This window comes from Chiroxiphia lanceolata, chromosome 2 (assembly GCF_009829145.1).
Source record: "Chiroxiphia lanceolata isolate bChiLan1 chromosome 2, bChiLan1.pri, whole genome shotgun sequence".
In the NCBI taxonomy this organism is placed as follows: Eukaryota; Metazoa; Chordata; class Aves; order Passeriformes; family Pipridae; genus Chiroxiphia; species Chiroxiphia lanceolata.
In genome coordinates this window covers 103,431,542-103,446,305 of record NC_045638.1, presented here as the reverse complement: position 1 = coordinate 103,446,305, position 14,764 = coordinate 103,431,542, and the positions used below count along the sequence as shown (strand labels likewise).

Genomic DNA, 14,764 nt, shown 5'->3' with positions numbered 1-14,764 from the left:
ATACTATAAACCACTGCGGGGTGTGCTAAGGCCCTCGCGACAACCAAAAAAATCCCTTCCCTTTGTGTCATGGGTATTTTTCTTTGACAGTTAGGTGAGATGGAAAGACATCTTTTGTTTTGGAACTCCTTTGGTTTCAACTGTGCCTGTTTGGTTTTTGAAATCAAGGAAAATAAGGGTTTTTTTCTTCACACAGATTTCCTGATGTCAGCCCCCTGAAACAAAATGTAGCCTCCAAGGGGCTTTCAGCTTTTTTAAGAAATATTATTTTAAACTCAAGTCCTGATACAGAGCTGACAGCTTCTTTAGGACAAGAATATTCAAATGTAAAGCAATCTCATTAACCGTGTCTCGCGTTTTTTATTTAAAAACCACAACAAATTCAATACACATCACAAGGAACGCGCAGTTCTGATTTTTCCCTCTACAGAATTTGTACAAAGGACCTGGGCACAGCATGTAGTTGTGAGACAATTTAATAAATCCTGGTTTACATTTCAAAGCTTCAGGTCCTGCGTGTTTGCAGATCTGGACTGTTGTGTTCACACCCTCCAGGCCACATTCCAGAACTATCTATCAGATTTCACAGAGAATTCCCACTAAAACCCACAAATGATCAATTAGCAGCAAGTCCCTTGGGGTTTAGTTCCATCTCTCACCTGTTCCAAGTGAAGAGAAGATGGGCCTTTGCTGCAAGTTCCAGCAGCCGTGATGGTCAGGGCTTTTTTTAATTTAAGAAAAAACAAGGATAATAAAAATAGACCAGCTCTGATATAAATGCTTTCAAAAGCCATATCATTTAGAACCAAGAAGAATCACAGACCACCATGATTCCAGTGTTCAGTCTTTTATTCACACTGGTTTTGGTATGAAATAAACTGGGTTCTTCAAGAAAAAAAAAATCATCATGGTTAAACCTCCAGCTCCTCGTTCTTTGCACTTACACCACATTGTGGGACGTTCTGCAGCCTTTTTTCCCCATTTTATATTGGAGAGAGGACAGACTTTAACGACACAGGGACTGGAACTGTATCTGGACACAAATCCAGAGTGCAGGAAACAGTCTTTTTGGTTCTTCATAAAGTTAAAAATGCCTTAATAAAAATTATATAAATGTCGTGTTCCCATACTGTTCAAGAAAAGAGAAATTGGAACTTTAATGTCCCACTGAGAGACAACGAATACAATTTTCCCCCTCTGAGTTTGCTCAGTAAACAATAATAAAACACTGATTTTTATGACCAAACCAGTTAGGTCTGTATGGGGACAGCTCAGGAGGGTTTCACGGCTCACAGCGACGATGGCAGAGCACAGAGCATTAAAGATTAAGAGTCAGTTCCCTGAATTAATGCCCCGATGTTGCCAAGTAAAGGGTTTTGCAAAAAGACATAATAGTTTCTTCTCCTTGTTCCTGAGTTTCCAAGTCATCATTGTTTAATTCACCATCTGCACTAGTGCAGATCAATCTGACATGAGTTATTAACATATCTGGCTCCTTTGCTCCAAGCCACATGTCCTTGATGTAAACGGATGTCAGGAATACACAAACAGCTGTGGAAGACAAATTAAGAAGAATCAGAACAGATACTTCCACACAGTAATATCAAACCATTTACCTCCAGACTTATGGTTTAAAATAGTTTCCTGTTTCTCTAGATGGAAAATCTGGGGGGGGGGGGGTTTCCCATGCAAAGCCAATGACTCCCCTCACACGAAGGAAACAAACCAGTTTCCTGTCAGCTTCCTTAAATAAAACATTTTGAAATCTGTCAGTTGCTAACACTGACCAGTACATGGATCAGCACCCATGACCACATGGACTTGTTTGTTGCAGACTGTTTTTCCCCTTGGAATGGTATTTTTTGAACTGAACTCCATTTTAGTCCTCAAAAGAGAAGTTTCTTTGTGGGAGTATGAGTGTTGTACTGTCAGAAAGCCCCACAAGTGTGACCCTTCTCTGTGTTGCCCGCCCTGAGTTCATCCCATCACCTATACAGCTTCTACCTTGGAAGGTTATGAGCTCCAGTGGACGTGGGCAAACTTCAAAATGGTCTGTTGAATTAAAAAAACCCATGGAACTCCCTACTTCCTCCCATTACTGCCTTGTAACAAGAGAGATAAGGAAGAGACAAGTACCTTTCTTGTTCTCATCCTCTTCTGTCGTGGCTGAGAGGCACAAGGATTTCACAAGCTCATGGAAGCTGTTGGCCAGGCCCTGAGCATCCATGAGCTGAAGCATGATGGAGCTGAGCACAGGGAGCTCTTTGGAGAGCTGAGCCTCACAGACCCGGGTATAGAACTTGAAGAGGTTCTTCCTCAGTGTCTCATCCCTAAGCATCTCCCGCATGGCCACTGGCTGTGGCACTACACAACCCTGGAGCCAGCGCAGCATCAGCGAGACGTTCTGCCCACTGAGGCTGTACTCCACCATGGACTTCACCAGCCATTTCGTGACCATGAGAGTGGATGCACAGGTGAGACTGACTGAGTCATCCCCGAGGTCATTGGGCCTGAGGGACTCCCCTCCCTGTTTGGAAGGTGGTGCTGGGAAAAACAGGCTCCCAGTGGGCAATATGGAATTCAGATGGTCTCTGCATTTCTCCAGCTCTGACACTTCCAGGTCTGCAGCAGCATCATCTTCTTCTACCCCGTTCTTTTTCCGAATGTGACGATACGCACGAGAAGAAGCTTGGGGCTTGTTCTTGTCTTTAATATTTTCTGTAATAAAAAAACCACCACCAAAACAAATATCAGATACTCCAAAGGTATCTATGTACTTTCCTGGTACAAAATTATGCAAGAAAGGTGGTCTCCTCTGTGATTCAGTAGCTAAAAGGGTAAAGTACCAGCTTCGTTTTGCTGCCTCATGGAGCCTGTGCCATTCAAATGGGCTCTGGGCAGCTCCCAGGGACTCCAGGCTGGAACACTGCTCTGAACAGGATCACCCAGCCTGGAGGTGAGAGAAGCCCTCAAGGCTTGGAGCAACACCTTGTGTTTTAAACCCACACATACAGTAAGTTACAGATGTCACTACAACAACTCTATTCGTGTCTTTCTGAGGAGCTTTAAAGGGTGTGAAAACTTCAGAAAAACTGAAGCTTTTACAGTATCCCTTAAATATGTGATACTTTCATAATTAAACTGATACAGAACACTTAAACCTATAGAAGCTTTAATGTGCACCAAGAGCAGTTGTAGCTGCAGGAAACCAGCGTTGTTTTAACAGCTCTCACCACCAAGTTCCTTGGACATTTTATTCACAGAGATCACAAGAAAAGTCACACAAGTCTAGACATATTTTTCCTTCCTTCAAACACTGAAAAAATAACTATTTAATTTTCCCTTGCTTTATTTTTACCCATGTATCACTTTCAGATCCCCCAACTACATTGAGAACAATTCAAACCTTTGAGCACAAAGCCTCCAGGCACTGCTTTTTCTTTTGAGATTTAAGAATACAGTTTCTCAAAGCCTGATACCAGATTTGCAATTAAGTTTCATTTTAAAGCTCTTTCCCTTTTTAAAACTGTGTTTCTCCAAAGCTTCCAAGTTAGAAATCGCTGCAAGGAAGACCTGAAAAATGGCTTTCCATTTCCCTTCCTCCTCCACCAAGCCGTATCAGGTCATCCAAGTAAAGTTATTAACACTATTTCCTGGGAAGTTTGCCTCACTTATACAGTTGGTTTGTAACAGCCTCAACAAGTCTTCCTTCTCTGAAATATTTTAGCACTTACTGAGCAATTCTTTGATTTGGTATTTTTGAGCAAGGGCCTGCAGGTCCTCCTGCAGCTGCAAGTCTTTGTCGATGAGGCTCCACTTGTGCAGCAGCAGCAGCACCTCCCTGTTGGAGAGGACTCCCTCATTCACCGTGAAACGCCTCATCTCCCTGAAGGCCTCAACAACCTCAGCACGATATTCCAGCACAGAACTGAAGGTGCTGAAGAACTGAGTCAGCTTGGCCAGATCGAGATTAGTCCTATGAACAGAAAACACAAGTGCCATGTATTTTTCTGTGTGCTAATCAATAAAATAAGTACAAGGTTTTTTCCACTTACAGTCCATATGGTCAGGAACTAAGGATGCAGAACTTAACAGCAACTGTGCATCAAATGTTACTTTATTCCCCATGTCATCAAACATCTAAACCTTCCTGTCGAAGAAATCTCATCCAAATTCACTACTCAACTTCCAAACAGAAGGTGAAAAAAAGCATGGAACTACCAGAGATCAAGACATTTTTCTGCCCTTAATAAATTTCAATGGGTAGAGAGGACGAGATGCAAACTGATTAAAAACAAAACCAAAGGACTTACCGAATGTGTTTGATTAATGTGATCAAAACATACAGAAATTCATTTACAAGCTGAATAGGAAGAAATTTCCTGCTCTCCTGGGATTGATTCTTTCTTTCTCTCTTGTCTCCTAAATTTGTTAGCCACAGAGTATGGAGTAAGGAAATAATTTTATTTATCACCTTGTTTTCCAGAAACCTGAAAAACAAAAGAAAACCCATTTGGAAGGCAGAGCCTGACGAGGAATTGGTCCATCACCTATAGGGGGGACCATATTCTTGTGCACTTTTGGTGCTAAGCCTTGCATGAACCTGTCAGGGCACTCTGTGCAGAAGAGATTTTGTGTGTGTGCCCATGTCTGTGAAGGAGAGGCAAGGGGAAGAGGAAGAAGCGGGAGGAGAAATGTTCTAGACAGCTCAAATCCATTACTGTGCCAGTCACTGTGCAGCAGTCCTATGACAGGATGTGAATTGCGGGCATTTGAAATTTAAAAGTTACACACACTAAAACAAGGCACTGTTTTGCTAAGTTTTTTTAAGGAAGTGTTCTCAAAAACACAAAGCCCCCTCCATCATCCCTCCCTTCCACAACCTGAAAGCATCTTGCTTCCATTTTCAGAAACACAAGGGACATTTCAGAGTTCAGCAAGTTCTGCCAGTACAGCCCTCAGTGCCGAACATCACCGGCCCCGACCGTCTCCATCTGTCACCTCGGTTTTCATACTCAGTCACAAAATTATGTTACTGGGGACAGTAGAATTGTTCTCATTTCTCTAGTGTTTCCCTAGTTACCTTTTCTCTAAGATGTGCAGGATCCAGGTTAGGAGGCTGTGATCCTGTATCAGCTCATAGGCAGCTCTGGTGACACGAGCAGCACTTTGCAGTATCTCCAGAATACGACTCTGAAACAGAAAATGTAACTTGTTCTTTCACAAATTCAGAAACGGTCAGGATCTAATTATAAAGGGCATAATTAGTAATTGGACTGGTATCTGATCAGCTTCAAGGTAAAATGTATCACCAACATCACCTGTTCTCAGCAACCCTGGGGAAGAAAAGACGTCTTACTTTCAAAGCTTCATACCACAGGTATGAAGTCTTACAAGAAGTCCTAAAGTAGCAGGACAATTTATATTTTTGTCCAAGATTTCCACATCTGAGGTACTTTTAACAGACTGGATTTCTCAGGGTGGATGCTCACAAACCTGAGAGCTTCTGGAATGTGAGCTTCCTTCCTACTGCAGCACTGCACAGGTAACAAACATGCTGGTTAGGGAATACAGAGACCTAAAAAAGCAAGGCTCTGAATGTAGGAGCAAAGTTGTGGTACACAAGTGAGGCCCATGATGGCAGGGAGCTGTTCCAGTTTCAGTGGATAAGGATGTGGATTCCACTTTCTATATAAGCCAATTATTTCCCCTCCACACATACACAAAATCAACAAGGAACATATTTTCTAGAGCGCAAGGGAAAAGTCAGCTGCTCCTTTTTCTGCTTTGTACTGGGTTTGAGATCTCCAAGTCATGCAAACTTCTGGGGTTTGGGGTTTTTGGTGGGCATTTTTTTAAAAAAATTCTTACCTGGGAGCCCTCATCACACAAAGGACTGTTGAAAAGGAGAGAATGACCTGGAAAATCCTCTGATAGTCATAAAGCTCATAGCAATGTTTGTCACGCAGCCCTTCCCCAAGAAATCTGAGGATCCACTCACGCTCTGTTTTGTACTAGAAACCATAAGAAAAATATCCCATAAGACATTTCCAAACAACACCAGCTCCTAAGAGCACAAAAACCTGATTCCCTGGGAGTGCCAGCTCAAGGCTTACCGCAGCTTGTTCTCCATTTCCATCCCTATCAAATTTAATCACTAACATCCATCAGGAACAGTCAGTCTGCAGCCCAAATATGCACTGAAAATGGAACCTTAAAAGTTTCTGTTCCTGAAATACTTCATTTGAACTCAGTGTTAATAATCTAAACTCGAAGATGAATGTAAGATAGCTAGGGCAGAATATTCTGTTTAGTGTGCTCACAGAGAACACACAGCACAACTAATTATTTCACTGTGTGTTACTATTAAGAAAACAACAAAGAAACAGGGAAATAACTTTAATTCCAACATGAAACAAAGATGAGTCTAATTAACTACCTATGGGAGAAGGAGATATCGTTGTATTTTAATGGCTTTTTTCTATTATTCTCTGAGGTATTATTGGATACTACGATGTGATCCTTATATTACCTCAAAATCAAAACTGTAGAAAAGCTGGAAAAATCCTGGAACTTTCTTCAGGTCCAAATACTGGTGTGACAGAAGGAATCTGTTTACCTTTATATACATGTGCTCCTCTGTGAAGAGAAATAACTGTCATTGTGGAGGAGGAACACATTCCCATACACAACCACGGAGAACAGTAAATGGCAGCTGTACTGCGCAATGTTCCAGCTGTGAGAACAGCCCAGGAACTGCAGGAGGCCTCATTATATTGCTGGCCATCCCTTCTCTTCTCTCCTCCAAAATGAAAACCTCAGAGTGAATGAGCACAAAGCAGGTGAGAAGATAAACATTCACCATGACTCTGATTTCACCAAATCCAACACTACTGCATTGACAGAACAGAAATCTGCAGCAAAGCAAGAGGCAAAACCTCTACACACTTAAAGCCTAATTTTTTAACCTACAGACAAGACATGTCCCCCATGAGCAGTGAAACAAGTTGCCCTGAGGGACTATGCAGTCGTCAGCTCTGGAGGTTTTCCAGGATCAGCCTAGAGGTCTGAAGGTTTTCTGGGACAGAGACCCACCCAGCAAAGCGCTCTGCCCTCACAGCTGCTCTGGGCAGAAGGTTGGGCTGGAGACCTCATAAGGTCCTTTCCAGACTGCCCTGCTCCCTGAGGCCATGACTCCTTTGCAACAGTGACTTAATGTTGATTCAGCATCCAAGGACAAGAGAACACTCGGGCCAATCTACTCTGATCTGCTGAGCAGGACCCTCACACTCATCCTCTGCTCACCTCCACCCCAAAATTATGAGTAGGTGGTGGCTTCACCACCATCAGACTGGTTTTGTACACAAATCCAAATAGCACTTCCCATTGCTCCAGGAAGGCAGCTCACACAACACTGAAAGCTTTTCTGTGAAACCCAGGAATGCAGGATCATGGCTCCCACCAGTGTCACAGCCCTCCCCTCTTCCAGACATGCACAGGGACTCGCCCCAGGAGTGACATGCACAGGAGGCTACAGTACCTGGCTTCAGGATCTGCTGTGCCACACGAGCAATGTAGAGGGTCAGGGAGAAGGTGAACCTGAGGTTGGGCTGCCTGATTCCATTCTGCACAGTATCCAAGAGATACAGCAACTGCAAGAGCCCAGAAGAGAAAAGCCTGAACCATAAACCGAACAAATATAATAGGAGCATGAACACATAAGTCAGCTTTCAGGATATTTCATAGGTTGTAACTCAAATTCCATCAAATTCCATCAGGATTTCCATTCCTACAAACAAAATTTCTAAGAATGTCTAAAACACATTTCCCCACTTTTTCTGTCTATTGATTATAACAGGAGGAAACATAAAGCAATAGAGGAGAAACAATGGAAGAGAGGATAAAAAGCTGCTTTTAGCTCTTTCACCATGTGCATGTACATGGATGAGCACAGGAGTGCCCATGACCTTCAAGGTCTCAGCTGGCAGACTGGCAATGGAGCTCAACCTTACCTGGCTCTTCTCCCGAAAGCGAGCTCCTTCCAAGTGGGAGCGGAAGGAAGCCAGGACGAAATATGCAGCCGCTCTCATGTTGGAATCGTAGCTGCTCAGGGCAGCTACTGTGAGACCCAGGGCATTGACTTCCACAAACTTGTGACATGCCACCACACACTCTGTGGGAAGAGGGAAAAAAGACACAGAAAAGCCCCTGGTGAGTCCCATAGTATGTAACAGCACTATAATCCTTAACGTTCATAAGCACCCATTTCTAGCTCTACCCTGACAAAACTATGACCTCACCACATGCTGAAGGCTTCTCCAGCTAACAAAGGTGTTCTGCAAATCACTCTGAACAGGAATTCTTTACTTGAGCTGGAATTCATGAAGTCAGTCTCCTTTATGTGACCCTGCCCGCCTAGAGCATGCCAAGTTAGGAGTAAACTCTGTAAAGTCATATCATATCTCACTGTTTAGGGAAAGCTGAGTACAAAGAAGAACAAGAGGTAGAATTCACCTCCCTGGAGCATTTTCTGGGTGCCTAAAAGAAAGATCAGCAAATTAAAAGCCTACCTGCACTAAAAAGCTTCTGCAACAGAAAGGGCAGGAGAGTAACACATAAATAGTCCTTTGGCCACAGCAGTTGTCCCTGTGCAGGCAGGAGTGACTCTGCTAGTAAGGCCTGTTCCAAGCAAAGTACCAAACTGCACCTCTGTGCCCTTCTGGGAAAAACAAAATCCAGCCCAACAGAAAACAGGAAACACTCCCTTCAATCTAACATTTACCTTCCACAGCATTTTGCCATCAGGATTTGGTGTTTCTCATTTAAGGGCTCTGTGTTTTGAAGAGTTTGTCCCATTCCTACCCACTGACAGCTAGAAAGGACATGGTATAAAACTGACTATTTCAATTCCATTCACCAGGAAAGGAACACAATGGCACCTTTTGATGGTATTTTACCAGCTACAGTGCAAATGTACCATGGTGCTGAGTTTAGCAATAATATTAATGTATTTTCTTGCCATTCACACTGAAGGTCAAGAGGAAGCTTCCAGAAACAAATATTCCCATTTAAGAAGGGGGTGTAATCTCACTGACAAGGACCCATATTTGATCCACTGATTTCCTCCCCCATCACTGCCCACACAAACTAATATATATATAATATCTTTATGTAAACAAATCACAGATTAGTCCTGTCCCTGCATCAGCAGCTGGGCTGTTTCCCTTATCTTCTTCTCAATTGCCAGAACTCCTAAAACTCCACTTCATGCCTGGCAGATTCCTACCCAGCTCTGCTAGTTATGGGCCAGGTAACAGCAGAGTCTCTACCACCCCACCAGTCCAGTGCCCTTTGTCCCAGAGTCACCATCCTGCTCTCCTTCAGGCTGCTGGAGAACTACTAACAGGCACCAACCAGTCACACCAAGTGGGTGATTTCATGGGGTGGTGCCACATAATGAAATCCAAGGTTCTCACTTCAGCAGTCCACAGATTTATTTGGAAAACTTTCTTTCACTAAAAACACACAGTGGTAATATCTTGCATTGAGACTGCATTCAACAATTAACAGAAAATGACAAGTTATTATTTAAAAAATCACCAAGTTAATTCTATGTCTGACATACAGCTTGTTTAAAGGATCTTGAGAACCGTGATGGAAAAGCTTTCCACAAGATGCATAACAGAGCTGAAGACAAGACAGAACTTGCTATCTGCCCAACTCCAGAATGACTTTTTCCTCAATAAGCATTAAATACTGTGCAAGAAGTCCGTGTTTATAAACTCAGCAGTTATATTACATCTGTGCACAGGGCACTGTGCAGCCAGTACAAAGAGCAAATAAATAAAGAGCTGGGAATTCCAAGAGCAGATGACATGGTTTATAAGCACCATGGGACTCGAACTCATAAATCACTTGGGCCCTTTAAAAGTGCCTCTCTTACAACACCGACTCTCATTCAGTGTGGAACAGTAAAGAGGGTTGTTTTTCTCCTCTCCAGTTTCAGATTCAATATAGCCACTGTCTCCACAGCTCCGCAAGAACACGACGTTCTCAGTCTCGCTGCTTCCCACACAAGTGGCCACACAAGAGGGTCAGCTGCAGTGCTGCTGAGGCTGAGCAAGAACCACCAGATCCCTCCCTCCAGCTCAGGTGGTGGGTGGTGATGGCATTGTGCTTTATTCAGCTATTACATCCTGTTCCAAAGACATTGGCTATCCATGCTCTTCATCCACATCCATCTCAAAGGTCCAGCACATTTACTGGATCATCTGAAATCCCTCCTCCTATGAAACATCAAATAGTTCTGGTATCTTTTCTCCTCAGAGGACTGAAAGACAGTTCTTGTTCCTGCTGTACAGTTTAAACCATAGCTAAGGACAGGCTAAAAACACCCAAACAGGTGCTGTACTGCAAAGGTCTGAGTGAACAAAGGACTGTGAGTGTGGTTTCACTGACAGACACTAACAGCCTGCCAAGTGCTTCTGATATTATTGGTGTGGAAAGCCAAATCTAGCTGTAACTACACAGTGGTTAACCATAACCAACACAGGGAGGGAGCTGGTTAGGAAATTCCTTAGGATACTTGTGTCCCTCTGACCTCTGAGAGCTCTCTCCAGAGACAGTGTGTCTGTGGAGTACAACAGGGACGTTCTTGTGCCAAGCAGGGTCATGTCAAACAAAACTTGCAGACAGTTCTGAGCACCAGCCTATTCATAACACACACTGGCCCCATGCACCTCTGTCTAATGGAAAGTGAGTTGGCTGAAGTTTCCATGTTCTACAACCACAGCCTGTAACAGGGCAGATCTCCAGCCAATTCAGTCACAGCCCTCACTGCAGTACATTCTTTCTCTCCCAAGTCAGACACAAATTCCTTGTACTACTTGCTCCTGCAGCAGAGTAACCTGACATTAAATACCCAAGAGAAATATTCACTTTACCTGGTCTGGTCAGTTCACTGAAGAGCTGAAGTAGAAAACAAGGATCATAGAAGTCATCAAGACTCTTGACAGTTTCATCTTTATATAGTGACTCTTGTATTTCCTGAAACCAAATCCAAATCAGTATTTGTAAGGAACAACACCAATTTCCAACTTGGTTTCAAACTTCCCCAACCACCTCATCCCAGGATAAACCAGTTGATTAAACCTTGTAAAATATAATGCAACACAGGGTGAGATATGCACTCAAGTGGTTAAATCTGGCCTTCACTACCAGGGTATATTCACAACTATTTCTCCTCACCAGCACCAACAGCATGTCAGCAAAGTGCAGGAAAGACGGGAGAGCCTATTGTCAGTGGATCCTTGGATACTCCAATTCTGGTCTCACACACATGACAATCTTTGCAATGCACAATCACACCTGCCAACAAGATGTGGTCCATATACTGCAACTCATCTGAAAAGTGCTCCTAAAGAATTAACTCCAGCCATCCTACGAATTGAAATTACTCTCTTGATGGAAACAAACTGCAATGTATTACATGAATGCAAAAAAGGAATGGCTCAAGTGAAAGGCTCATTTTGCACATCCAAAGAAGGATAACCAAGGACAGCCTGCAGGAAAAGCACCTGTGATGGCAGCAGTCGGCGATGCTGAGGGAACGACAGAATTGTCTTCATCATCTTTTCTCGGTCTAGCAGACACAGAATCTCCTCCATGCTTGGCTGCTGCCAGAGGGACTTTCCCAGACTCTTGCAAGTCCTGTGATGCTCCACAGCAGCCGGACCCCAGAGCAGGATTCTTAAACATTGTTAAAGGTAAAGGCATTAGGAAATAGACTGCTGGCACTGAGCAGAAAGTAATTACAGGTTCAAAATTAGTATTTACATTTTCTCTTCACTTGTACTTATTAGCAACATGAAACTAGAACTCATTTCCTGAACTCAACACCTTTTCCATCTATCACAAAGCTTTCTGAATTCAGTCTGAGAGTGTCTCATTAACTCTGTCCTACCCTGTCAATCCAAGTCAGAATGTACCTGCTCACAGAAAGTGCCTCTATATTTAAGCTGTAAGTGCAGGTAAGAATGAGCAGCTGCATTAAGAGACAGGGATTCAGACCTGCTCCAGCTGCCTAAGCCAGTGCTCTTGCACTGCTGGAAATATTTCTGCCTCCAGGACAAAAAAGTGCATGTGAGGAAGGCAGACCAAAACCATCAGTGTATGGAAGAACTCCTGCAACAGGCTTTCCTGTGGACTGCTCAGGCACAGGAAGGGGAAGAAGTCCTACACTTTGGCCTCCATCTCTGAGGACATCCCTATGGTGGGTAGTAAGTATGGAGAGCAGGGGACTCCTGAAATGAGGCACTTCCTCACCCAACCCACAGACACCCAAATGTTTGGGCAACACATGAGAAACAAGGTTAAGAATAGGAAATTCATAGGAAAAATGCTTCTAAAAGCAAAATTCATCTCTAGCTTTAACGTTGCTCATTGTTTATTTCAGTTAAAAATAAGACCCCGGAAAAATGCCAGTTATGAGACTGTTTACTGATGTGTAGTTACTCCAACAAAGGAAGGTGCTCAGCCTACCTGGAGTTTATAAGACTTTGATTATTCTTCTCATACAACTGAAGCAGCAGCAGTATCTTCTGATCTAAAAACCACGATTGAACCTGAAGTTAGTCACCCGTGGAGATGAAAGCCAGATGTAGGAAATGCCCTTCCCAGGGTAACACACTCACCTACAGCACTCAGAGTGGCCCCGTAGGCCCCCAGCAGCACAGGGAGGTGGCTGCTCTCACACAGAGAGGGGCTGAGCTGCACAGTCGTCAGCAGAACATCCACCAGCGCCTCTGGAACGAGCACAGCTTTAGCCTGGCAGCTCCCAGTCACACAGTGCACATGTAAACACCCCCCCAGACCCTCTACAATGGATGCACAGACAGGACTGTATACTTTACATCGAGATCTGTCTCTAGAAATACCAGAACCCATTTTCCCAACTACACTAAAGGACAATTATGATGCATTTCATTGAAGTGGAACATCTTAAACCAGTATTCCCAAGCTGGACATGCATGTTGCCAGGTGAGGGTCCCCAGTGTGGCACATATGCAGAAACTTTTCCACTTGCTCTCTGGTTAAAAAGGAGTGCTGTCCCCTACCCTGTCATACCTCCACTCCCTCCTCTCCCAGGAGGGTATCTGGAATGCATTACACAGGGAACAGGCAGACATCCCAGCAACCTCCCCAAGGTACTTGAGGAGTTACAGTAAGAACTTGTTAGTTCACACCCCAGCTGCAGTAACTACAAAAATGCTCCTACACTGTGCATTCCAACAGGGATCAGCACTGCAGAGTCCAAGTAGTTACTGAGCTACAGGAACTCTGTCCTGTAGCATACAAAAATCACCCACTTTGTTCTATAACTAACTGAGAAACAGAAAAAAAATAAGTGATCAGGTTACTCAAGGCAAACGGTGTCTGTAGCACATTCAAGACCTGACTCTAGATTTCTCTACTCCCAGTATCTGAGAAGGCACAGGCTTTGGTCCCTAGTTATCTGCAGGAATCTGAAGAGCTCATAAAGCAACAGCCTGAGTGAATGCACTCTTGACATCAAGCTTCTGGAGTACTGCAGTTAGCCTCAAAGGATCCATCTTGCTGCTCTACTGAAATATGTTCTAAAGGTAAGACACATACAGTAAGCAGCAAAAGCTATTCCTTATTTTTAATTTCAATAAATTTGTGACTTGACAAGAGCATTTTTCTCTTTTCAGGTGATTTAAAACTTGAAAGTTTGTTTACATGTTCCTCACCAACACACACAAAATTTGTTATCAACATGCTGCCCTGAGAATTTCCTCCCCTTTTCTTACACAGCTCCTTTAATCAGTGAATCTCAAACCCCTGTGCAGTGGGGAAAAGCTGAAGTCTATGTAGACTAAATGTGGTTAATGGTCAGGCAGTATTTCAGCAATGAAGAAACAAAGCCAATCCTACACATGAACTAGCATCCAATTTATATTCCAATTTATGAGGAAGGATATTCCTCATGAAAGTTGCGGTATCAAATACACCTCATTTAAATTAACATTTTTTGATGCAACTTGCAAAATCAACTTAAAATCTCCTGTATCAACCTATTTTAAAATAGGTTTCTCGTCACAGGACCTATATGCACTTCTGTGATCTTATACTAACTGCCTCACAGAAAGCAAAAGAATCTATCCAAGACTTCAACTTGGTTTAAAAATACCCAAAAAAACAAACAAAAAACCCAAACCTACTTTCCAGTAGTTTTAGAAATATTAGTGTTTAAAACCAGCATCAATAAAATATATGTAACATTTGGATCCAAGAACAGGTACAATTTAAAACTAAATGCTAATATTCCGGAACTGTTTAATAGCTCTGCAAGTATTCATGTAGGTGGATAGATTACTGGATGGAGAAAATATAATGCGAGAAAGACAATATTCACTATATTTAGTAAAGGCAAGAAGAAAATTAAAAAAACCTCTTGTCCGGATGTTCCTGCCATCTTCTTCTCTTGACCTCAGGATGACTGACAAAAATAGAGAGTGCTGCGTGACCATCATGTGAAGTTTGGAGAGCTTGACTAAGCTCTGACTAAGTGAAGATTCTTTCTTGTATAGTAACTGTAAAGCAACATTCAGGACTTTCAGAAATGCTTCATCTCTGTAGCGGTACCTTTGGGAGCAAGGACCACAGAAAAGTCAGATCCCAACCAAACTCAAGGAAACCTGCTTGAAATAAAAAGCTGTTTCAGAAATGAGAACTCTGCAAAGAA

General features: G+C 43.0%; 1 protein-coding gene across 1 annotated transcript in view; it reads right to left on the bottom strand.

Moving 5' to 3' along the window:
• Positions 1-328: 328 nt before the first annotated feature.
• The window catches only part of URB1 (URB1 ribosome biogenesis homolog), a 42,099-nt gene continuing 27,663 nt past the window's right edge, over positions 329-14,764 (bottom strand). The window contains 15 exon segments of the mRNA XM_032679352.1: positions 329-1,551; positions 2,137-2,718; positions 3,735-3,976; positions 4,314-4,490; positions 5,084-5,193; positions 5,872-5,906; positions 5,909-6,014; positions 6,533-6,639; positions 7,541-7,652; positions 8,013-8,173; positions 10,944-11,046; positions 11,577-11,748; positions 12,541-12,604; positions 12,693-12,803; positions 14,471-14,664. Of these exon segments, the coding sequence (XP_032535243.1) occupies positions 1,346-1,551; positions 2,137-2,718; positions 3,735-3,976; positions 4,314-4,490; positions 5,084-5,193; positions 5,872-5,906; positions 5,909-6,014; positions 6,533-6,639; positions 7,541-7,652; positions 8,013-8,173; positions 10,944-11,046; positions 11,577-11,748; positions 12,541-12,604; positions 12,693-12,803; positions 14,471-14,664 (2,482 nt within the window). The 3' untranslated portion in view covers positions 329-1,345.